The 26,702-nt window shown below is 41.9% G+C and overlaps 1 protein-coding gene across 1 annotated transcript; it reads left to right on the plus strand.

Annotated features, from left to right (window-relative positions):
• On the plus strand, nt 1-26,305 carry tprg1 (tumor protein p63 regulated 1). The gene is made up of 6 exons (XM_064330763.1): nt 1-135; nt 1,086-1,334; nt 2,573-2,664; nt 7,245-7,421; nt 22,109-22,262; nt 25,069-26,305. Exons 2-6 carry the CDS (start codon nt 1,092-1,094, stop codon nt 25,261-25,263), a joined length of 861 nt encoding a protein of 286 aa, XP_064186833.1. The 5' UTR covers nt 1-135; nt 1,086-1,091; the 3' UTR covers nt 25,264-26,305.
• Nucleotides 26,306-26,702: the final 397 nt, after the last annotated feature.

Here is a 26,702-nt window from a genome sequence, read left to right on the forward strand (position 1 = left end):
ATGGTATGCCAACGCACCCACTAAACAAACTGCACAGGATGGAAACTACTTCGAAGCGAATCACGTGCTTCATCCACCTGCCGCCTCTTGAAGACTGTCTGCGTTCGTTCGATTTGTAAAATCATAAACATACTGGTAAGTATTTTTTTTACATTTGGAGGATGAGTTATCAACGAGGCAACTATAGATTGGATTTTTGAGCAACTTTATGGAATTTCCTTGTTCTTTGTGGTTGGTTCCAAATGCTGAGTTTCATTTTATGAGTACCCCGGAACTTGCGGAAATTTCAAGTCACTAAGAGAGCAGTCCTGTTGATGCATTGACATTTAATAACATACGTTTTCTAGTTTTTAGAATAAGGTGCAGTTCCAAACTTGCACCTTCAAGGCTGAGTAACAGGATGCCGATCATATTACTTCTCTAGCCTTCGTCACGGTTGTCAGGCTAATAATGTTCTTTTTATTTTCCATGGAAGTGTAGCCCAATAATGTATATCTTCGAACAGCAGTGAAACACGGAAATTCGCAGGTTTTGCCCCAGGTCGTTGTAAAATTATTAGTACGCAAATACTGTTAGATTACAATACGACATATAAAATACAAAAAACATTGCGATCACAGAGGTCTTCCAGTTCATGCGGAAATCTACTGGCAAAACAGAGCTTGATTTTTGGAGCATCGAGCAGCGTTTGGGGCTGCTGCAGTTGCGCGTGCTGTCATATCTTCACCATAGTTCTAGCCTAAGTATTAATTTTGTTTCATTGGTCATTGTAACATTTTTCAAAACTAAGATTCAAAATTATACTATTTATATATAGCTTATACATACAAAAGTATTGACTCATTGTTTAATAGTTATTTAGAGAAGGAACTGTCATTTTGTAAGCCTTTGAACAGGGAATAACCCAAGTTAAGTAACTTTTTTTTTTCAAAATGGTCTCTGACAGTGGAGTCTGACAGTGCTAATTTTATGGTACTTGTAAAGATGTTACAGAAAATAAAAATCATACTGAAATTAGATATTTGCAAAGTCTAATAATTATAGATCTGAATAATTTAGCATTTTTTCCTGGTGAAATATCTCAGAGCAGGATGTCCGAGGGAGAAGACGGTGCATTCAAGGCAGTGGAGCTGGCAGAGCAAAGCGCGGAGTCCTCTGACCCCGAGCCACAGAGTGCAGCTCAGCTGCCTCTCACACAGGAGGAGCCTGTCGGTGAGCCGTCCAAGCCAGCAGAGAAGGTGCCGCCGCCGTCTGCGCCCGGTCCTGAGGCCGGAGGCAACCGATGGAAAACTACACTCGACCAGTTCAAGCTCAGGAGATACTTTGTGCTCCGGGTAATGCCGCTCACATCAGACTGCCTTTCCAAGTCATCGTTTTTGATATAAAAATAAGCCAGCAGGTGGGATTTCTGGCACAGTATCAGCTTAAATAATGCACATCAGGCACAAAAGGCCCCTTAATAGTCAGCAAGTGTGGTTAACCAAACAAACCACAATTAGTGTCGCAAACAAAAGTAAATACTAAAACTAACCTGTCATAGTGTTGTCATAGAAATCCTACCAGTAGCTTGTACAGAAGTGTTCAGTCATTGCCTCAGCTGAATTTTAGCCATGCTTGAATTACAGAAAACAAAATATATAAGGTAGCAAGTAATATATAAATATATTATATAAAATATTAAATGTTCATCCCTGTGTACACTATAACTATCCTATGACTACGTTTTCATATGGGACTAGTCACACGGGACTATGCTTTCAACCATGTGTTCAGCAGCATGAATTGTACACGGTAGTAAAAATGATCCTATTCAGTCTTGTAGCTCGGAGTAATTTAATGTTGTGTGGTAACTCAGAAGACATTTCTGTTTTTAAGCTGTAGTAAGACAGTCAAGATTAAATACCTCATCGCTTGGCCTCATGCCTGCAGTAAATATGATTGTGCTTAATCAGCCTCCAAGAGAGCCACTTTGCTGCAACACTGTGACACTAACTTAATTAGTCCATCCTGTAATTTATTGACATATCACTCTGCTGTCAGTTGAATTTGAGCAAATTTATATGTCTGCAGAGAGCCGTAATGACAGAACTGCCGAATGACATCAGCAGGGGGATACTTAATCTTGATGTGACATCAGCTCCGTTGCAGACGAGGAAGCGTTTCTGAAGGAAGTCGTGTTAATGCAGGAACGCGTGAAAATGCGCCCTGAAAGAAAAGCAGAACGAGCATTAAAACTGTCACGGTAAAGACGGTAATGTCCCTGGCACCAAGGCCGACCCGGTGTAGTGCTAACAGGACATCAAAAAGCGTTCTGTGTAATTACAGCTCTTCTGACAGCTGTTGGGCGGTGATGTAGAAAACTAGGACATTACCAGAGTTTTTCCTCACCTCCCCTTCTTCAAGAAAGAAAAAAAGTGACCCCACGTCACTCTGGTTTAAATCTGAGACAGTGCAACCAAACATGATTTTAGGCCAACGCCATCTTGGCAACTTCCAGGACATGCTTAATTAAAAATAATGTGCATGCTGAAACCTTCTTAATGCTAGACTGAAAGCTTCTTCCCCTCCACAGCCAGGAACTTTGGATCACGCCATAGAAGATCTGAAACGTCTGTCCGATCAGGAAGAAAACGGCAATGTTCTGAGCGTCTGGCTTCTGGCCGAGTGAGTTTTCTGTTTTTTCCCCCCCTTTCCTTCACTGGAGAGGTCGCACACCACACACGTGACATCAAAAGGCTTGATGTGAAAGCAGACAACAGGCACAGTGTTGTGTCTGTTGGCCTTTGTCATCACTTTTTGTTATGATAATGAAGGACAAGGTTTGAAAACAGTCTTCTTTAGATGCTATATGGATGTGATTGGGTATGTGGGGGGGGGTGGGGGGGGGGGGTGGTGCTGCCAAGAACCACTTGGCTTTTCAGTTCACCAGCTACAGGGGTGCACCAGCATTCTAAACATACACATGATGGCTAGCAAAACAGAGAAATGATGTAAGCAGAGTTTATCTGGTGGCAGAGTGGTATTGATTAGTTGTATTTCATCAGTCAGGTTAGGGTGTATAATGTTATAAACCTCCTTGGCTGGACTGTTAACTTTTGAGATATTGCTTGTTATCACGAGGAGCAGTGACTTCCTTTGAACACATGTGTGGTCAGTGGTTTGGGTAGAGGGTGTAAAGTACGTGTCGCCTAAGTTGAACCTGAATACAGGGGCGGAGCTATGGGGTACAACAGGGAAGGCTTTCCCGGGCACTTGCAGGTCCAGGGGGCCCCTAGAGCTGTGTGTGTTTGCGTGCACACAGGGGGTCCCTTTCTCATAATTTCCCCTGCACAAATAATTTCTAGATCCATCCCTACCTGAATAAAAACCTAGAGTTATGAGTCTTTAAACCACAAGGAGTGTAGAGCTGCTGCTAAAGGCTTGCCCCTTTAAATCACAGTAGAGTACAAGTGCATACCGTCTTTTGATTGCTTACTTGTCACATGGCTTGCAGTAAGGCTAAAGCTAGCACAGTGGGTGTTCTGCCGCATTCTTGGGCTATGATCCTCCTCTGGTTCCAGAATCATTAGGAGTTCCCATTAGGTGAGAATTCTGAGTTATGTCCTGTAAAATAGTACTGTCCTTTGGATTAAATCCCAGGTACAGAGATACATATTCCATTGCAATGTATGTAAATTCTGGAGACGCTACCATTTCAATGGTTAGACACCACTGATTGCTTGGACTCTGTTCAGAGAGCTACAGAGCACTCTTTATCCTGAAAATGAATTTACATGGATAGCAATGAAAATCAAAATAGTAAATGCTATCTTTGATAACTAATCCGTCCATGCTAGGAACTTGCAGACAATCTGTGTCCATTGTGCTGCGCTGTGCTCTGTAAATGTGTGGGAAATAATTAAGCTGAAATAAACAGAGAGCAAAATGATATGACCGGAGGACATTTACCAAATGCACTCAGAGCTGTCAGCTCCTATCAGTTTGAGGCAGGCTTTCAAGAAACAGCTTAAGGGCCTCGTGATGTGATGATTAATAATATATTTTGTTTTTCAGCTCTGTCCCACGCACAGAGCATCACCCACCGCTGCCATGCAGTTATGCATTTAAACTCTGCCTTTTGGAGTGAAAGGATCTGGTGACTAAATGCTTCCTGACTGTCAGTGAATTAATAGCCTGAATGGTGATGCTGGAGCTTTGGTTCAGTCAAAACAAATGGAACCAATTCAATTCCAGAGGCGTATTTTTCGTCTTCTCTGTTTTCACACTCTTGTCTCCACTCTCTTTTTTTTTGGGGCGCCACAGTCTCCCACTGGGAAATGAACCCGCAGCCCTGCAGTCATTCGCCGCCACTCTTGAACTTTGCCTCGCCGAAGCGATGTGAAATGTGGCAGTACAGCTCAAATGGGCTGTTTTGGATGCGCGGCATTTAGAGCTGATTAGAGTTTGCTGTATTTAGTACATAGCACGGAAGTGGTCATCTGCAGGCCTGTGGTCATTACGCGTTGGTCGCAGCAGCCTCAGATACTGAACGACCTACCCAGGTTGCCCCGAGTATCGGCTGTCTGTGTAGGGAAGGTCACATGATTCTGAGCCCTGCGAGACCCACAAGCCTGTGGTACCATGTCCCCCTATGCGCTGCCTCTCCTGCAGCCAGTGCCTTCTTCTGACACGTCTGTCCCTGAGGCCCTCCTGCTCAGTCAAGGTTAACTCATTCTGTTGGCCCTGTCACAGGTAGTTCAACCTGGCCATTCAACCTATTGTGGTTGCTTAGTGAGGCCTGCAGGCTTATTGCAGCTGTCAAGGCCTTGACTCGGAGCAGACGACGTGCTCTCGGGTTGCTAATCCATGAATAAAGACACCACCAACTGAGAGCATATCCATCCATCCAAACATTTATTAGCGGTGTGCAAGCAGGCAGGGCACAGGGACACCAACAGCACATGTATGGATACAGGCCCTAAAGGCATCAATTAATCAATTAGCATCGCTTAGATCAGGGCTGCCCAACCCTGTTCCTGGAGATATACCATCCTGTAGGTTTTCACTCCAGCCCTAATTTGGTCTATTAATTAGCAGCCCAACAAGATCTCTAGCTGTTGAATGAGGTGTTAGGGTAGGAGTGAAAACCTAAAGGACATCATATCTCTAGGAGCAGGGTTGGGCAGCCCTGAATTAGGCCACTCATTACCGGTAGGATTAAAGGACTTGGGCACAGATAGGAAAGCCACATTCCCTTTTTCATCAAATGTGAATGCGTCATGTGTCTCTGTGTATCCCGCAACAAGTTAATTTTTATAACCTGGGGTTGTCTTAAGACTGTGCATGTCTGCGCAGCAATGGGTTTGAAACATTAAGTGAGGCCGTGGGGTTCCGGGAGTTTTCAAAATGCATGTTTTTGCTTTGATTTCAAAAAGTCATTCTAATGCACGATGGCTTATGCGTTAGTAATAAACTTGGTGGATTCTTCTTTTTGTTAGTGCAACATTGGGGACCTGGGGAGACTTGCATGTATTTTGTATGAAGATTGCCAAAGGCAATACTTGAAATTTTGAAGCTCTCACAGCATGTACATATTTGACGATATTTACATACTACCATGCACTCTGAATACTTGAGAATTGTGGAATTATATATAACAATCGAGAGCAATATTTCTGCAGTTATCAGGTAGCTGAAAATTATGTCTTACCTAGCACTTGAAACAGCGGAGTAGGGGGGCATGATGAGTACTTTGTCATACACTGTCTCACAATGTCAGTCTTAATGGCTTTATTTCCTGCTGTCTGTTGAAATGCAGTTTTTTTCCCCCCTAGATATGTTTTTCCTACATCATGGGTGTTCTTAGATTAAATAACCATGGAATATTCCACTTCTCAAATTTACAACTGTCAATTTCTAATAATTTATTGTTATATAATTTAAAGTTACATAAAGTAATTTATTCTGAATGTATTGTCACTATATTCAAAGTTGGTTAATTGGTAAAAATGGCTAATAGTATTTGGGTGCGTGCTGATGTGACCACAGGGAAATATGTATACCTTCTTTTTGTCTGAATTAAAATGACTTTCCAGTGAAAACTAGTTTAGATGTGTGTCACCAGGATATACTGCCTACACTGCTTCCTGTGTGAAGACCAGTGTACAGTTATTTGTTTTATAATGCATAAGGTACAACTTGTGAGTCGTAGCTTATGCATTAGAACCTAAGCATAGAATGAAGTCAAAAGGATCACACCACTTTTACTTGTAATTCACTGAGCCATTAGTTCAGAGCTATAAACTGTAATACAAGAAAGGTGAAGATTCATGTGAGCATTCCTTGTAGGGACTATCTGAACTTTGTTACCTCACAAGCTCTTGATTAAGTTCATTCCAGCCCCACCTAGGTTTGTATAGGCTGAGAAGTAAGTTAGTGTTAGACAAATACCAGAGGGTGGAGCACTACAGTGAGAGTGTTTAATTAAACAGGGCTGGGTGTAAATGCAGGGGTAAATAAGTTTTATAGTATCCCTGCCTGAAAGATTCAGAACAGATATTTTCCACCCTGCTGAAGGCAGCTTTCGTCAACCGTTCCATTGATTTCAGTTAAATATATAAATAAATACATAAATAAATAAACTTCTGAAATGGTTTAAAAAATATGACGACTTAGTCGTTCAATACAAGGTCAAGGCATATTTGCTTTTCTGATGTAAGATGCTAGCAGTAACTATGGAATCATGGGTTTCAACTTTATTAATAATAACTGGGGAAGTTCTATCATGCTGTGTTTGCATGAGGGCTGTAGAACACATGCAAAACTGTTGAAAAATTGCATGTCCCTGAACAAAAATCATTAAAATATGTATTTTTAATGAATGAAATTAGATTTAATGCAGTCAAACGAAATTCCTTAACATTTAATAAATTAAGTGGATATCATATCATTATATTCCAGATTCTGAAAAAAATAGTAATAAATAAAATAGAATTACTGTTGTTGCCTTTCCACATGGTGTCAATAATGCTTCTCTTACTTAAAAAACCAGCATTTATATGTGTTTCGCTTTCTCACATTAGTCTGTGCATGGATTTGTGTCAGAGCGGAGCCCAGTAAATACATAGTGTCCTCACAGTATTGCTGAGATTCTGTGGCAAAGTCATCCTCACTTCGCCATCCAGGTGTCATTGTAAGCGGGGGTTGTTGTTAGCCGGTTTGGTGGCAGTTATGGCGGAACGCTGATGCAGACTGTGCCTCCGCAGGCTGGACCACTGGAACAACGAGCGCGAGCGGGTGGTGCTGATCACAGAGAACACTCTGCTCATCTGCAAGTACGACTTCATGATGCTGCAGTGCGAGCAGATCCAGAAGATCCCGCTCAATTACGTGGATCGCATCGTTCACGGGGGCTTCAGCTTCCCGCCGAGATCGCTGCTGTCGTGAGTACCGCCGTCGCTGGGGCCTGGTGCTCAAGGCCCTCTTCTGAGCTTCCTGTTGTCTTTGTTTCAGTGAGCTGAGGTGCTGTGGACAGCACTGTTACTTCACACATTACAACGAGGCCAGCGGGTTTGCACCGTGTCCTTGCATGCTTTTACCTGGTAGAATGATTTACTCGCAAACTTAGGTGTGTGTGTGCATGCGTGCGTATGTGTGTGTGTGTGTATGTGTGTGTGTGTGTGTGCGTGCGTGCATGCGTGGGTGCGTGCATGTATGTGCTAGCATGTGTTTGTGCGCTTGTGTGTGTAAGATTTTTGTATGTACGTACAGAATTCACAGAGGCCTTCATCAGATGGATAGCCTCATAATCACTACCAGGTGCAAAAACAATTTAATATGTTACTAGTAATCCTTATTCATTTAAGTTGGCCTGAACAAAAAGGAAAAAAATAATGTCACAGGGTGATTGGCAAGTGTCTCTGTTTAACATCTCATCCAAAAGACAGCACAGAGCCCTCATCACTGACTGGGGGCATTGGGGTTTGTTTGGTTCAGAAGAAACACTGCCCTCTACTGGCCCACCAAAATCACGTTCTGTAATAACTTTCCCTAGTACTGACCTGGCCCAGCCCTGCTTAGCAGCAGCAGTTTGGTAGGAACGGGTATATGACGGTATGACTGCTGGCAAAGGATATAGGTCGTAGGATTCACTGTTTTTGTTGCCATGTAAAATAAGACGTTACATTCAAAATAAGAACACCCATGAGGGTCAAAAATACAGTGAACTGCCTGGTGAATTTTTTATGTTTCAATAATATTCCAGCATTTTTATTTAGTTTATCCTTTGGTGTGTGTATGAAGCTTGTGAAGTAATAAACTGGTTAGCTGGTAAGCTAAGTAATTTTAGCTAATGTTTTAGGCTGCATAAATCAATTTAACTCCGTACAGTTCAAGTATGATATGGAGTACAAACAAATCAAGAAAAAAAAGAGAAAAGAAATCCATCAAGCCCCCACTGTGTATCTGTTGAATACCGATGTAAGCACGGAGTAACTAGAAGCAGGTTCAAATCAAAGGCAACTACAGATACAGATAAGAACAACTGCTGAAGTCTCAATTGTTGGTTTGTCAGGGAGGTCATGAGAAGTGTTCCTAATGAGCTTCGGTAAATGAGTACATTTCTTGCACGAATTTCAATAGAAATGCGGCGTTTGAAGTGTGCCGATTACTTTTGAAGAATGAATTTTAAAATATAGGCAAATTTTGTTTTTCCCAAATGTACACTCTCAAAAAGTGTGTGTTAATCTCCAACAGACTTTTTTCTGTTCTTATTTTTGTGTTATTACGATTAAAATGTTGCCTTAACTAGACATGGAGGCGTGTTAAAAAATGACTCGTAGGCTAACGTTTTGTTTTTAACGCTTCTGTTTTGAGGGTGTAATATCACCTACACATACAGAACCAATACACCCGGCAAACACCGTGACCAGTGAATGTACGTAATGAACCTTTCGCTGGAAAAAAAAGATCTGCAGATGCTATTTGGAGGTTTCAGGTAATGATGCCCACAAAATTGGTTGGCGGGGAGAGAGAACAATTCCAAGGATTCTGTCGGGAGACGGCGGAAAGCTCCTACAGGGGGGCTGTCGCTAAAATAGCAGCGGTGCTTGTGCTCTGGTACGACTGATTAGTAGCGGGAATTGATGTAGTCCTTTTATCCGAACCTTTAAAGATGGCGCAGGGGACCCCAAACCAAGTAAAACTAATTTGATGAATAAAACGTAATGCACCGTGAAGCGTTCTGAGAGGGAAGAAAGCCTCCTCCAATGGAGGTTTTATCTCCCCGCATTACATTCAATTATAAATAAAACGTCTCTGAAAACCACCCTTGAGTGCTACATAGCCTACACGTTCAGCCTGCTTAAAAGAAGTTTGTCTGAAGGCAAAGCTTCTAGGCCAGCTCCCAAGCTATCAGAGTTCATTTTCCAGTTTCCCTTCATCTTACTATATGACTTATTTCAGTTTCATTCAAGGTTAATTCATCCCACTGCATCAGCACACAGGGCAGTTTTCAGAAAGGAAGTTCTGTGTTTCATCTTAGCTTAGTTATCATTTCTCATGTCATTTGTCTATTTGGAGATTTTGTAATTTATGCTTTCTTGAAGTTGATACATAATAAAATGAACCACAGTGCTTATGTGCATGTATTAAGCAAATTCTACACCAGTATTCCTCCCAAGTTGCTCTATAAAAAAAAGAAAATATTAGGGTTCTTTTAGAAGTGAAAGTATTCGGGAGCACAAGGACAAAGCAATATTTAATTTACACAGGTGCAGTAAGTTAATACCATCCCATGCATATTCACTCTTTAGAGTCTTGTTTGGTTGTTAATCACCTGTGTAAGAAGGCAGTAGTTGAGTGGATGAATAATTTAGAGTTACTGTTGTTGCCTTGCCACGTGGTGTCAATGTTTCTCTGTGCTTTCTAAATACCCATTCTGCTGAAGTGAGAAGGTGTTGACTTTTACCTATAGGATCTGGCCTAGTTTGGGTCTGTATCACAAAGCAGGGCTACTCAGTTAGCTGGACAACTGCACTGAGAAAAACCTGGCACGGCTATTTTTATTTCTGTCCATGTTCCAGATGTTGGAGGATTCTGGATTTTACTCAGTGCAGTTATCCAACTCAATAATCCTGCTTCGTGATACAGACCCCTGGTTGTTGATGAGACATGTGCACACCAATCCAGCTGCCCCTAAAAAGACGAGAGCGACCATTTTTGGTGACTTATTGTGATCATCTTGCGGTGCTAGACACAACAATGCATAACACTGTTGAAGTCCACAAACTTACAACAAACATAATAAAAAGTGTGAGAATAGGAAAGCTGCTTTTTTCGCTTTTGTCTTCGCAAGCGTATTCAGGTCAAACTCTGTTATATTTCTCACTGTTTAATGCTGACAGGAGGCACGGTCTACTTAACCACAGCAGGACAAATCTGAGTTGAAATGAGCAGGGATATGAGATGTCCTGCCTTCTTAAGTGTTCTGTTTATGGGCGTCTTTGTGCTGTGCAAATGCACAGCTGCTTCAGTTTCTTCACCTGTAATTTAGAATAGTCATGATTTCTGAAATGCGAATGTTGGAAAGTGCTGCATTTGTTGTTTTTGGCTATGGTGATCTTTACTTCGCACAGAAATTAAAAGTCTTCAAAATCATCCTTCCACTCTCTGGCTTAGCAGCTAAGGGTAGTTTGCGTGCAACTGACTTAGATTGTAAATGCAGAAATGGGAGTGGGTCCTGTCACACGAGGAAACATAGAGAATTTAAATTAAATTAATTAGAATGTAGGGATAGCAAGCGATACTCTGTGAAAAGATCACAGATGGAGATTTCCGCTTTGCATTTGCTCCATATTGTTCCTTCAGCGTAGTTAAATCGAATTGATACTTAACAGGCACATTGCATTATTAGAAATGTGCCAGATTTAGTCATAAGATTAATTTTCAACCTTAGTATTGAAACCTTAGGTTGATAAAAATAAATAAATAAATAAATAAAACACTAAAATAACAAGACTGGTGAAAATATGTAGTTATATGAACATGGACACACATAAATGGGAGCACATAGTACCGGACATGTATAAGTTGTACAGAAGCAGCTCTCAAACTTTTTGCCCTCAGGGGCCCCATGCCCATGAAAATATTCTAGGATACTCAAGGCCCCTCGCTTAGGGTCCCTTCCCCCTGACTACTCCCCGAGGTCCCCTTTTGGGCCCCGGTCCCCCTGTTGAGAACCGCTGTCGTACAATATAGGTTGTCATTCTTAGGCAGTCTGTATGATCAGGAACCGGATGTTGTTCTCCTTTTATAACACTGTTCTTTTCCATCACTCTGTTGCAATAATGAATAAGTGATAAAATAAAAAAACAATGACTATGTCTGTCTTAGTCCTGGAAAAAGCCGGGTCGAAAAATGCTTACGAGCAATCCGATCATACCCTGCGTCAGAATTCACATGTATGCACACATATTTACATGGTGCTTGTGGCCTTCTTACAGTACCACGGCGCAGAATGCCTCCTCTCCTGAATTGCCTCTCTACGCACTCACTCACGCTGAGCATGAGTCATTTCCAGATACTGCAGTGAGTCAGGGTCCGTTTCTGCTGAAAGGCTGATTAGTCAGGGGTGACGGAGGGAACGCAGTTCCACGCACGCCGGAGTACTTTTCGCGGAATGTCCTCAGGATGCTGTTGCGGCTAAGACCACGTCGACGGGCAGCTAACTCACCCGCGCAAGACGGGCTTGGCTTCCCGCGAACGCGAACGATAGCTCGCCGTGTTTTTTTTTTTTTCAGACGTGGGCGCCTCACTGTCTTCCGTCTTCCAGTCGAGAATCCCGAAAAAGCCTTCGAGGGTGTCACTCGAATGTCCTTCTGGTCTCGGAGCCCCGTAGAGAAAGTCGTGCGCCATTAATTAACGGCAGAGCTTGCAGCAGTCTGTCTCAATGCTGCGTGACTCCAGGGCGCCGTCGCTGGCCCACGTAATGAATTGCGCCGTGCTCACATCCCAGCACGTTGCTCATGACATTCTGCAAACGTTGGGGGAATGTTGGATGACTGTTGTGATTCCGCCCTAATGTTTCTCACGGCTTACGTCTGTCATTGTGGCATAATAAGCGTTCATCTGGTTTTCTGAAAACATCTTTCCTGCAAACCGTCTAGACATGGTAATTACTGAGCTGCACAGCGCATTATTGAAATGTCTTCTTTTTAGGGAAAACTGCGTGTTGCAGATATTTGAAGACATCCCTCACGAATCTCCTCTAAGTGAGGTGTGAAGAGATGTTCATTAAATTGTGATAGAATCAACATGTCAAATGTCTCAAAATGGAGGCAAGCAAAGTGCTCCGTAAATTGCCTCAGCAGTCAGTACCAGGAATAACCTCCAATCTCCAATCCATCTCCTAGGTAAATATCAAAGAAATTGAGTAGGCTGCAGTGTGTTGATTGTGCCATGAACATTACTGAACCTTAATGATTATTTCTCTTTCATCACATGGTTTACTATAATCACCACTGCAAGTGGCAGTGATGTCATCATTTGATTCATTTAGTCGATAATAATCTGTTCATTAAACCTTGAACAATGAATTCCCTCCAATGACAGTTATTGTGGTCACTGAGCTAGTCGAAGCCACTGCAGTTTTCTGTGGTTTAGAACAGCGAAGTGGATACCATTTGCTACCAAACTAAGATGAATATAGTTCACAGTCCTGTTTCATTTGTGCATCTGTGTGTTTGAACCAGCAGCCATTAATAATCCTGTCAGGATGTTTTTCAGATTTAACCCAGTGCACGCTTGAGCGGCTGTTGAGCTGCAGTCTCAGGTCAAAATGTGCCCCCCGAGGTGTCACACATGAACATAATGTTGCAGTGTGAATTGTAAAACGAGGCTTTGCAGGTACACAGTGTTGTTTTCATTCAAAAGACATTATTGCAACAAGAAACGGCTGCTTTATGAACAGCAGAGGGGGCTGTTTCCCATTTGTACATCTCATGCAGTTTGTGCTAGGCAACATCATTGTTGCCCGGCTTTTTTCCTGCTGTGGCTGATTGGTATACAGTTGGTAATTGGTATGCGTCCAAGATAAGAAATTGTGTAATAAGAAATAAAAATGCAGGCTCTCGTGCTGTTGAAGTGAAAATTGCGATCAGTATATGACTCTTGTGAAAGGTGTGTTACATGGAACACCGGGGGGGGTTCGGGGAGGGGGGGTGGGTGGCAGCGAGGTGCGTGATTCAGTGAACACACCTGCTTTGCCGCGTGGGACTGCGCTGGAGGCTTACCGCCACAGGCGCAATCCTGAGCTGCCCAACCTCCTTCTCCGTACTTCAACGCACATCAAAGCCTCACAGTCCGCCCCACAGAGCATTAAAGCTTGTTAAGGTGCAAAAAAGAAAGAGATTTTTCCTTTAAATGGCAGCAACCTTGATCGCTTCTTTTTATATGCTGTTATATTCCCTGAACTGTTGTGCAGTCGTACACAAACCAAGCTAATTGAGAAGCATGTTGATGTAGATAAGATGTGTTATTTCTTTTTTTGTGTTCACAGATTTGCTCTTGATATCTTCTGAACCATGAAAATATCAAAAACATATCTTTGTAAAGTGCAAAGATTACACAAATGCTCATATGAGGACTTGCTAAACGTTTAGCTGCCTTAGCAGAACTAGTTTTTCAGAGGAATTTTTTTCTCCTCTTTTGTTTTACCTGTTTTGCTACATGGCAGTCCATTTCAACAGTTACAGTTAGTGTGCGACAACAATTAAACAGTCGCCGCAACAAGTTGAGCAGGTTTTCTAAAACCATCTGAAAGTGGGAACCTAATCTTGTTTTTGTTTTTAAAGGAGGATTGCGCTATGAATGCTATGCTACCTATTTCTGTCTTAACGCTGCTTAACCAAACCTCAACGTCGACAAGGAGGGAAAAGAGCCCTCGGCTTTTAAAATGTGTGACATGATTCCGTATTGTTTCGCGTGAGAGAGAAACGCACGATTTTCAAGAGCACCCCGTAACGTCACTGACCATGAGAACCTTCCCTTTCATCCATTTAGAAATTCTGGAGTCTGACCGTCCCCAGACGCATCGGTGCTGGGCCACACCCGCTAGATATATTTTTCCTCTTCTCTTCCTGATGTGTTCCCGCAACATCACCCCCTCCACAGTGTTTATGTACGGGACGCAGCAGTACAGGAGTTCCTGCTTAGCGGTGAGGGTTGTGGGTGGTGGGTGTTGGGGGGGCGGGGGAGGGGGGGGGGCTGTGGTGTTGACTAGCGGGCACTATTGAGCAATCGGGAGATTTTTTTTATTGGCGCACAGACAATGTGCCATGACAGCTGAAGGAGGCTGTTGATGTTTATCTGCTGTGTTGACTTACAAATCCTCAGCCTTTTGAGGGAGGGTAGAGGAATTTCTGTTTTCCACCCCAAAGCTTAACTAAAAATAGCATGAAGCAGTCTTTTTTTCTGTTTCTGACAGAGCTATGTGGGATGGTTTTTGAGGGTGGGATAGATGGGGGGGGGGGCAAAGCAGGGGGTGGAGGGGATTCAGGGGGCAAATGCGTTGGCTCCAACGGCAAACTTCAACCATGGTGGCATTTCCATGCGTGGGTGTATTTCTGTTCCACACCGCGGATGACACTGTCAAGCACCGTGACAGTACGCAAAGATGATGCAGGTTCTTCGATTTACTGGTTCATTTCCCTCCTCCCTGTCTTTCTGCCTCCGTCGCTCCGAGAGTGAAAGTCTTGAGCTCCGGCCCCCTAAACACCATCGGAGCTTTCAGGGTGTGTTTAAAACCCTGCTCTGGCCTGCCTGTCCGGGCTGGTTCCTTTGCTGTGATAGCTTATGCTTGGAATTTTGTGGGTTTTGATACAATGGGAATCGCTCTGCGCTCTGACAAAAGGAAGTGTGTACAGTCCCCTCCTACCTCGCTCTCTTTTTTTTTGAGGTGGGTGGGGGGAGGATGGCAGATCAGTTTTGAAAGCTGGTAGCTGTCCTACGATTCGTTTTTTTTGTGTGTCGGAGGTTATTTTTTCAGCCCTGTCCTCGGCGTGACATTTTGTTTCGTTTGGCTCGCGCCGATGTTCGGGGGCCATTGTCGCGCTGAGTGCATTTGTGTAAACGGCGAAGCGAAGAATTGCATTATAAACGCAGCCCTTCCCCGGGTGGGGGAGTGATATATAGATGAGCTGCTATTTCATAGCCCAAGGTGTCGTATTCATCTGGAGAGGGAATGCTGTTGTTCGTGACGTGCCGAAGAGGCAGCAATCATGCACTCAGCGGTTTGACAAAGACAGAGGACTAAGGGCTGTTGGAAATGATTTCACAAAAGAGTCGGTTTAATCCAGCTTCAATTCCAACATCATGCAGTGTCATTTTCATCGTGTTTCAGAGGATTTTGAGCAACAAATATAATTAAGTTCCTGGTAGGACACAGTGGAGTTAAACATGTCCCTCAGAAAAGTTAAAATTAATTTGCTCAGTACATGTTTGTGAAGTATATCATGGATGTTAGTCCTAACAGAGTTTGATCTTGACAACAGCTTTGGCAAATAATGTTTCTTGACTGCTGTTGATAGAGATTTAGTCCCCAGTATAAGTGTATACACCTAGTGAGAGATAAACATAATATGCAATGTGACCATTTGCACTAAACTTCAGCAATTGAAAAAAGTTCAAAGAAGGATTAATCTAAATCAGTATAATATGTTCATTTTAAACAATCCTTGCACAGAAAATCTACCCACTGTTTCTAGTTTGAGTGATCATCAATATTCAATCATAAGTATCCATAAAGATTTTGTAATACCACAGCAGCCCCAATAAAATCTTGGCACGTGGTGCACGTTAATGCCAAAAATGTTTTCTTTCAGGAAATGATAAGCATGGCCAGTGATGATAAATGACAGGAATGAACCATGAATATGTGAAAAATTACTTGCCAGAAAATGGCATAGTTTTGTTTTTATTCATCCCAGCTCTTAAATTACTGTTGCCTGATAAACTTCCAGCAAACTGTTCTCCATACCAGCGAATTCATCCCATAAATTAGCCTGGGTGTTACTTTCCCCGAAATGTTATTTTAGTATGTTAATGGCTGGTCACCTGAGGGGTCATTCCCCTTCAGGAGCGTTCCCCAGTGAAGTGACTATCACCCAAAGCTCAAGGATCATTCTTCCGCGGATACGGTTAACTGTCTGTTCTGCTTGACAATCTATCTTCTCATACCTTCGTGGCAAGATAAAGTGAGCCGCGCTCGCATATTTTACACATGATGGCAAAGTCACATATCCTCTTACATGCCTCTCGCAACACCTGAAAAAAAAATCTCACTCTGACTTTATTGCTCTTACACGCCATGTTGAGCCGTTTGCCCTAAGAGTCCATAAGGGCACTCAGCAAAGGTAAGAAGGACAGGGTCGTAGAGATTGCATGGTCTCGGTCCACCTAAAGAAGGCAACGCTGTCATATACTGCAAAAAAGAAAAAAAATAAGTCACTATCAGCAAAATAGTGAGTGATAAAAGTATTTTAGTCGTATATTTAGACTTAAAGTCTTATTTTAATTGCTTTTTTTGCTGAAGTCAATAATATTGTCAGTGAGGTGAGACAGTTTGACTGTTCAAGATTTGCCAACGGGGTAAGAAGATTTCACTTGTCAAAGCGACCAGTAACTGAAAACACGCTAATATTTTATTCTTGAGAGGAAAGACGAAGATTTGAAGTCTTATTAATAGACTAAAACACTTAAAACTTCTTTTTCAATGCTTGTACAGTTTTATTTCTTTATGAGCCCCAAGAGAGTAGATGTTTAGAATGTTTAGTTGGCGGATAGGGTGTGTCGAAACCTGGCCATGTATGGGGGTATTTCTGTTCCAGAAAGCAGGGAACACTTGGCCCTTGCTCGGAATTGATTCATTGACCTGGATTGGAAATAAAGAGCTTTTGTTCATGACTCAACCTGTTGCTTCAAATTCGAGATTGTTTGGCATTGAGAAAAAATAGTCCATGACCTGCCCTAGAGCTGCAGTTTTTTAGTAGCTGATACCATGTGTTAAATTTGAATGTTTTATTATGAATGCTACTAGCAGTTTTTAATGGGTTGTCATTTAAATTAATTGTAAGAGAGAGACAGCTGTTTTTGGGTTGTGAGGACTCTTGTAAATAAAATTTTTTATTAAGGAACCATAAGACATTTTTGTTCACTATGTGTGTGCCTGTGTGTACATGTGTGCATGTATGTGCACTTGGTTTATACATGCATGTGTGTAAAAGCACAAATTCATCTCTTCTTCTTTGGAGCAATCTGAGTGGGCTTTTGGAGGGGCTTGTTAGTGGATCCAGTTCATAAATTATAGGGATCACTGAATCAAGCCCCTAGGATCTGAACAATTCATCTTGTTGACTCAAGTCATGTGCATGGCAAACAAAGTACAAACAAAAACAAAAAACATATTACCCAGCAGCTTCTCTACCGACAGTATGTCACTGAGACCACCATGAAACAATTAAAATACAGTCTGGTTTTAAAAGTTATAACAAGCCATCCGCCCACAGGTGCATTATGGGAAGGCACACAGGGTTACCGGCAGACTTTTGTGCCTTGCCAACAGGGTTCAAAACTGCACGGTGAGCACTAAGCACTGATTGATGGACATACTGAAAATAGTGCATTGTGTGAAATTTCTATGTAATGGACGGGTGCCAATGTAATTTCAGTTAGTTGAATGCAGTGGGTTTAAGAGCTCTCTCATCCTGTCAGGCTCAAAGTCTACTGAGGTTTCAGTATATTGTAAAAAAATATGTGCCCAGGGGGCCTTATTCATTACTGCATACTGAACTAAGATGGCAAAAGAAAGAGAAAAAGAGTATGCTGGGCAAACTGGAAATTGCCTTTAACCCCACCGAACACAAGTCTACGTGTGAAGCATAGGGTTCTGACACGCTGGCACATTAAGATGCACCCGTTTAAGTCAGGGAGGCCCATCTACTAGCAGATAGGGATTTATCCGAATCTGAATACTGTATTCGGGAAAGCACAAATAATGCCACGGAAACAGATATTTCTTCGAGCTGAAGGTGCTCGTTATTATTCGGATTCGGGGGGGGGGGAAGTCAGCTCCATTTCGAGTTCTCATAGCCTCTATCTAACGTTACACGGGCAGAGAGAGAGTATCTGGAACTCTGGCACATAGCAGCTGCCTCATGACGGCGAACCTATCATAAAGCTAGCTGGCATTCAAAATCTGTTTCGGAGGGTCTTAGAAAGACGTTATGTCTACACTGCGCGACCACACCATTTAAAAAGCAAGACAGTGCTAGGGAGATGAATTTGATTGATTTATGGTTTCATGCAGTTTTATTAAATAATGTAATGACAAAAAATGTATGGTATACATGGTATAAATTAATTGTATGGTATAAAACGAGAAGGAACTATTTTTTCTTGATAGAAACATTGTTTTTATAGAATTAACGACCAGAGGTTTTTGCTTAACAACGGTGCAAATAGAACTACCAGCCAGAGTTTTTGCATAACGATGGTCCAACGTTCAAGTTTTGCTTGACAATGGAAAAATAATATGCCCAAACGCCCGCGGAAGAATATTTCACTTTCAGCTGATTAAATCTATAAAAATCAATAAATATAAAAGTAACTGTATAGTCATTGTTGGTAGGCTAACCCGTTGTATAAGTGGAATGAACCCCTCCGGGATGTCCCGTTATTGGAAAATAATGTAGGCTACTTCGGGGCTGGTTAAGCGACCTCGGCCGCATCACCACCCCCGTCATACATCTAAGGAATAAACCATGACGGGCTGTCCCGTTATTGGAAAACCCTCTGAAGCGGGTTTTGAATGCCAGCTAGCTTTATGATAGTGTGGCGTCCGGGGGCTGTTCCGGCAGGCTGCGTCGGCAGCTCCCAGAATGCACGGGGTGTGGACTATGGTAAGTTTGTGTGGGACTGTAAATTGTGAATACGTGTAAAAAGTGAATTTATCATGTTTAAATATGTGTTCTTGCGCTAACTGAATTGTGTTTGTTGCTTTTAGTTTAGTTTTATATGTGTTACCTTGAGCGAACCAGCGGTGCTGTACTGGGGGGCTTCTCTGCTGTTCACTGCAGCGAATTGTCTTATTTCCACTTTTGTTCCTATTGAGTTCCAAACTGCCTACGGGCAGCTTCCTGATGAAATATTAGCTCGCTACAATAGCTTCAGACTCACTTGTTATCTAGCCTATATTAAAATTCATGGTTTTAGGTCAGAATGGTCTCATGGCATGCTTGCTGTCCCGGCTGGCTAGCTAGCTAGTTAGCTAGCTGACTATTGAATTGTCTTCAAAACAGTGGTTACTATAAATGCAATCGTTCACAAAAATACGGATGAAAATGCATCCCGTAGCCGTGAGTTAAATGTGCAATGCCTATTCTATTGTCCAAATAAGGGACGATTCCGATTTGCGGGATGCGTTATAAAGCTAGCGACAGTAACTAGAAATGTGATTCAATGTTGCCATCAATTGTGAAATTAGACATTGAAAATGGGAGGGGATGTAACAATTCAAAAGCGAAAGATGTTGCTGTTTAAACTGCTTTACAATGCTGGATTTGTAGCGCATTGATTTTAGAACTGTTAAAAGGCCGAGGTGTCCCTTTACTGAGAAATAATGCCCACCCTTGGACCAATCAGAATCGAGTATTGAGCGAAGCCGTTGTATCATTTCCAATAACACCCTTAACAAAACGACGTTAACAAATCTCTGCAAGCGATGACATTCTGTTTTTATCAACATAAGACATTACAAAAGGGCGCATGCCACTACGCTGTCGAGCCAGGGCAAGATGAATTACCAGAGTTGCAAGGAAAGGTAGCCTGCGTGTAACTGTTGTGAATGTCAAACGCTGCGAGGTAATGCAAAGCATTGCGAAGGAATGCAAAAGTAGCTCAAAAAAAAAAAAAAACCTTCGTATTTTGGGGGCTTCGTATTTTTTTCTTCCAGTCTAGTTTTTTTTTTCAGTCCAGGTTTTTTTTTCATCCAGTCCAATTTTTTTTTCTTCCAGTCCAGGTTTTTTTTCTTCCAGTCCAGTTTTTTTTCCAGTCCAGGTTTTTTTTTTACTTCCAGTCCAGTTTTTTTCTTCTTTTTCGCCAAAAACAATGATTTTTGTTCCATAAGTCAATTTTGATATTTTTTGATATTTTGCCTCTATAACTGCTATAGTTTCATAAAATGAACAAACTAAAGGTAAATAATCATTATAAATAGATAATTTATATGATAATATAACACCATCGTCAAGAACACGAAGCATAAAATGAGCTTATGATAGCATCTTTTATGATTAAATGCCTCTACGATTTTAAAACTGACCTGGTTGAATCATATATCCTTAAAAAGCCATATTTCCTTTGCTGTCACTGTGAGGATGGACGAAAGACAAGCAGAACTCTTCGAATTCATTGGCTACTAACGTTTAAAGGTCCCTTTAACAGCCATTTTCTCAAAACTGTATATTGCCCATAGGGTATTCAATTTATCTCAACTTTAACAATAGATACAGCTACATAATTTTACATAGGCTACTGTTTCTTAAATGTTATAGCTAGGGCGTGTCAGAGGCTTTTTAAAAAATATGTTTTGTCATTTTCACTTTATGTGGCATTTTATCTTGTCTTGATTTCACGGTATGCATAAACAGCACAGCAGTCACATTAGACTGCAAACGTACCTCATGAATCAAGATTTTGTCCCCTTTTTACGCTTCTAATCTAAGCTCAGTTTTGTTTTTCTCAGACATTTCCTGGCCCCTGGTGATTAAAAATGAAATGTCTGTTGTAGGCGTGGATGTTAACACTTTGAGCAGTGCAAACACATTTTTCACACAAACCTCTGTTCTGATCCTGTTGAATTAGCTTTGCTCTCTCTTTTGTCCATGCACACATAGGCCTACTTTCTTCTCGGTGCTGTATTCAGCTTCATTCTGCCCATTTTAAATGTTCAACTGTGTGACCCTTTGCGAAGGGTTGTACCAAAAATTTGAATGGGCAATTGTATCTACGAGTCTGTTCAATCTTCGCAAAGCTCTACATCAGTTCTGGAGAGCACGTAGCGTAGCTGGCTGCTTCTGTTTTACACTGCAGTCTGCCAGCTTAGTGTACTATAGGTGCCACAACTGTGCCACCAAAGGATCGTGCAGCTGGGCCTGCTTACTCAGCCAGATCACAGGCACCTGATTGGCCACAGGAGTCACAAGTGAGCGAATGAGGTGTGGTGTATTCCGCCCGCCTTGAATGAGGCTATCCGTGTGCATTTGTGCATTGCGGGGACCCCTGGCGGGGACCCCTGGACTGTGGATTCAGTCAGGCCATAAGATGTAAAAAAGAAATCCCTGTACTGTTTATCCAACTGGCTCTGATAGATATTTATATCGAGGCTCTCATTCAAGTGCACCTGTTTTGTCTGTTTTTATTCACAATATATTTTTTAAATGTATTGTCACATGACAGTGTGTTTACATGAAAATTAAGTTGGTGGTGAGAAGAAAGAATGCCAAAGCTGTGATTGGATGATGGACCCACAGTTGTAGGCTTGTGAAATGGTCCTAATCCAGCAACAAAAGGTTTACAATTTCTATAGAAGGATATAAATCCCTTGGAGCCAGACAAGCTGAATATCAAGCAATGTATACAAATGCCGTCAATAGATGCTGTATTGACTCTTTCTGGTTATACTGTATTTACATCAATCTTCTTTGAATTTTTATGAATAATGTTATTGTTGTCTTCCTATAACTGTTCAGAAACTTAAATTGTACTTAGACATACTACTTCTGTCCGACTTAATGATTTTATGTGCATACTGCATCTTTAGAGCACTTGATTTATTTTGTTTTTAGGGTTTTTCATTTTATGTATTCCCTTTATGAGCCTGGAAAGCTACGTTTGCTGTAAAAATGGCTGTAATTATGTACGAAATATTATGGCGGGTAGTACGCTGTAAATTCAGGTCGCGTTTGATTAGTGAGATAGCATGAAATGGGAAATGGCCGCTAGTGGAAAGGAGTGAACGCCAGCGAACGTTCAAGTCAGAAAATTCACCGCCTGCTCGCTCCTTTTGGCTCCGCAGGAGACAGGGAGAGGGACTGCGCGTGTACTGGGACAGGCAGAGAGAGCCGGCCTTCTCCTCTCGCTGGAACCCCTTCTCCGTGGACTACCCCTACTTCACGTTCACCTACCACCCCGTGAGGGCCATCGACGACAAGTTTGCTGAACTCTGTGAGGTCGGTACAGAAAACGTGAACGGAACATCGGCTACTTTAGGCCGTCGCTGTGTTTCTTTTCCAAAACCCCTGTGCTGTGCGCACTGTCGGTGTTTACCTCATTTACTTAATGTGAGAGATTTAAGGCAGTTTATATGTAATGGGTGTTTTCGTTCTCTCTCTCTCTCACTCTCACTTTCTTTCTTTAACTTTATATTTCTCTCTCTCTCTCTCTCTCTCTCTCTCTCTCTCCCAATACTAGTAGCCTGGCACAGAAACCAAAAAGAAATTTATATACGTGGGGCTGGGTGATTTCATAAGCTTGCATAAAAAGGAAATATGTTAAATGTAATTCATAACAGTAGTTGCTTCCTGGTGGCGCAATTAGCAGTGCCTTAGTTTGTTGTGACTGCGGATTTAGGGAGAAAAGAATGTGACAATTTATGGCCAATCTCCGATCGCATGAGGCGCGTGAGAATTTGTAGCTTCACTCAGATGGGTTTTGTGGGTTCAAGCAGTGTACGCGGACAGCCTCCATCAACATTGTGCGAGGTTTACGTACATACAGTCAGTTTATCCTCCACCACTCAACACACCGCCATTACTGAACACAAACTACCAAATGGAGAAATGGAGTAAAAGACTCTTGCCAGAACATGTAACGGGTGGAGAAATGAGGATCTGTAAACAGTATTTGCGATAAACTGATGATCAGATTAAGTCATAAAAAGCCTATTATGTGGTGTAATCTGACATCTCACAATATTAAAAACAACTAGATGGATGTGGTTCATATTTTTGAAACGACTCAATAATGTATAACAAATGAAAATACGAAATACAATAGATTTTCTGAAATAACAATAAACTCAAAGTTAAGTAATGGACAGATTAAATTACTTTTTCTTTTCATTTCTTCCTTTATATATTTTTGTCTATATATGTTCATGGTTATATCAAAAATTAATGCTATTTTTTACATCTTATAAGATTGCCAATGAGGTGAGACAGTTTTACTCATTTACTCAACTTAAAACAAGCAAAATTTTCTACTTGAGAGCTTTTAAGCTTTTAAGTCTTATTACAGGACTAAAACACTTGCTATGACAGAGTTTTTTCAATGTTATGCCAGAGGGCTGCACAAACTGTGCAGTTTGCACAGGTCGACCTCAGGCGCACATTCAACCGGACATCATTGCAGGAGGGCACTGCCAAGTCTAACCTTTCCACCTTGGCCCACACCGCAGCCAACTGTGTTTGACCTGTGTTTGACCTTGGTGTGTGTGCCCTGCCATAGTTTGGCAGCCTGTCCAGGGTGTATTCCTGCCTCTCGCCCAATGCACACTGAGATAGGCTCCAGCACCCCTGCGACCCTGCCCAGGATAAGTGGGTATAGATAATGGATGGATGGATGGCTAATAATAATGACAATAATACATTTCATTTATTAAGCACATTTCAGGACACCCAAGGTCACTTTACAGGGAAATCAGGATAAGACACAGAGTACAGAGGATTAAAACATTTTTAAAAAGATAATAAATAACCTTGATAAAAAAGTAATTGCCTATAAAATGTTAAGCTACACAGAGAATCATTAAGGATTATCAGAAGTCCTCAATCATTACCGATTACCTTGTCAGCATACAGTATATGCTTGTGTGTGTGTGTGTGTGTGTGTGTGAATATGGGTGAATGTGTGTGTGCATACATGAGTGTTTATACAGTGGTGGTGGGTGGAGGGTGGTGATTGACAAGTGAGGGGGAGGGGCAATTGGGTCAATTTCAGTCATCTGAGAACCTACTACTCAAAGTAGGTGAATGAGGCAGCTTCACCTCACCTATCAGTAGGTGAGCTAAGGTGAAGCTGTCTCTCAGTAGGTGAGGGGTGAAAACATATTTACCCTTTAATAGTGTGACATCACAAGATAGTGGTTAGTACATGCAAACCTAATTGGGTTGTTGGAAACAGGGACATCTGAGCTGTGATTCTTTTTTTTTTTTGTGGTGAGATTCAAAACAAACATAACATCCCATTTAAACCTCGATCCCAAACAGTAATTTTGATTAAAGAATACTAACTTGGTGGAAAACATAGGAGCCAAGCCCACCTGCGCTCTAGTGTGAAATGTTTATGAGGCATTTTAATGAGGTTTTGGCAGCTTCATCATCTGCCGCTCCTCTTAAAAGCATGCCATGGCTAATTTGGCTCAATAGCAGTACAATGCGAAAGCAGTAAGCACAACGTCATGATGTGGAGAAAGCCCACTTTGTTTTAAAGCTGTACTTGAAATTAAAATGGCAAATGCATAAAAGTATGACAGTGTTGCTTTTGGAATTAAGTCGCTTCACTGTAATGTCAGTGCTGACATTTAACTGTCAGTTCACTGTAATGTCAGTGGTGAAATCTAACAGTGTCAGTTCACTGTAGTGTCAGTGGTGAAATCTAACAGTGTGCCAGTTCACTGTAATGTCAGTGGTGAATTCTGGCTTACATTTCTGAGCATGCTCAGCTTTCGTGCAGCCCCAAATACCCCAGCTGACAGGGTATTTGTCCAAGCTCAGATTCTGCACAGGCTCACCACTTCAGCCCTACCAGGGTCCTCTGAGCTTACCTGTAGAGCAGGAATGCTTCACACGTACCGGGTCATATCCTACGAGAGGACTCTTATCCCCCTGGATCGTGAAACCAGTCATCTGGGAAGACAAAAATGTTATCTCGCTAGTCCTTTGCCATTGTGTGGATTCCATGCTTGAGGCGAAAAGGGTCTTTGGGTATGAGTTTGGGTGTTTGGATTGAGAGAACGTCTCGCCTTTTCCCCCTCAGCTCAAAAACTTCCAGGAGCAGCTGTTCGAGGCGGCCCGGGCGGCGCACGAGAGGAAACCCGTCCCGGGGAAGGCCAACGGGGTGGTGGTCCTGAATCAGCCCATCCTCATCGAGGCCTACGTCGGCCTGATGGCCTTCATCGGAAACCAGAACAGGCTAGGCTACTGCCTGGCACGAGGCAACATCGGTTTCTAAAGCCCGCCTTGCACAACTTAAAGCGTACTTCAAACCAGCAATGTTTCTGATATCATCATGTATGCGTCACACCTTGTACTGTCCGTACTTCACTTGCGTAGTACACCAGGGTTTGTGCAATATGTACTAACGTTCATTTGCATCAGGTGACAGTTGCCAACGTGCTAGTGTGTGCTTTGCTGCGTAGATAGCTGTGGCTAACTAAAGGCTGTTTTATAGGAACTCATAATTTCATATCTACTCACTATTGTTTTATTATAACTTCCTAGCAGGAGATAGAGCATGCAATCCACTTGCAATTTGCCTAATGTGAACTACAATGTGAAATTAAATAGCTACATACTGTATCTCCTACTGCCTCCGAAACAGCACTACTGTTCAGTGCAAAATATGGGTTTTGCTTCTTTCTTTTTTCTTAATTTTTTTTTTTTACAGATGTAGAGCTGTCACACTCCCACCCCACTGCAGTCTATCTGCTGTCTGTTTGCAGTAACATCGCCCCACTAGTGTGGGTGCATACATGGTGCGCTTTGGGGTAGTATATGTTTTCTATAGGGATCTCTCGTCTGAGGTCATTGTGGCCTCTGAGTAATCAGCTTGTACCAAATAGTCTGTGCTAGCTCTGCCAATCATGTCCTGGAGAAGGGTTTCACTCCTGGCTACCAATCTGAAGGTTTCTTTTGTATTTGGAGATTTATTTAAATTAAGAGTGACATATTGAAAATTTATTTGTGATTTTTGCTATTTTGTATACAATATGATTTATTGTAATTATTGGACAATCTCAGAAGGAAATCAGAGCAATTATTTGGATTAGAAATTTGCAGCTTGAGGATTTTTGGTAGCAGTTATCCCATTTATTTTATAATGTTTAATGATGTTTTAGTAACTTTAAATTGCTGTATATGAATATTGTAAATTGTCAATTCAGAGCTGTGAAGAAGCAAGCATGTGGTGGGTATCGACAAAATGACTGTCTTTATTTTCCTATATTGTAAGCACACTCAGGAATAAACATTTTTTGTCATATCCCACTTACAAAGACCAGAGTGTCTCCTTACTCTGTAATTTATTTCATAATGGGATGCAACAAAGGCATTTCCATTTCATACAGATTCACCTTGAATAACTACATTTTAGCTTCCTCTCAAAATGAATTGTGTGTAAGATGAAAGGGAACATTTAAGGGCTTCTTTCAGAAAGGACTTGTATGAATTGCGACTTTGGTAACAACAGGTTTTATTTCTGTCTCTCGTGACTCCCTCACCGTGTCCCCATCTGCTGCCTGGGAAGTCTGTGAGGCATGGAGACAAACTGTCATACTTGTTTGATAGTTTGTAGCGCATCATTACAGTGATGCAAGCCCCTGGAAATTTCCTCACCCAGTCTGTCGTGTATGCAGCTGTCTTGTTTGTTTCCTTAGCAATGTGCTTAATTTA

This window comes from Anguilla rostrata, chromosome 4 (assembly GCF_018555375.3).
Source record: "Anguilla rostrata isolate EN2019 chromosome 4, ASM1855537v3, whole genome shotgun sequence".
NCBI classification, from domain to species: Eukaryota; Metazoa; Chordata; class Actinopteri; order Anguilliformes; family Anguillidae; genus Anguilla; species Anguilla rostrata.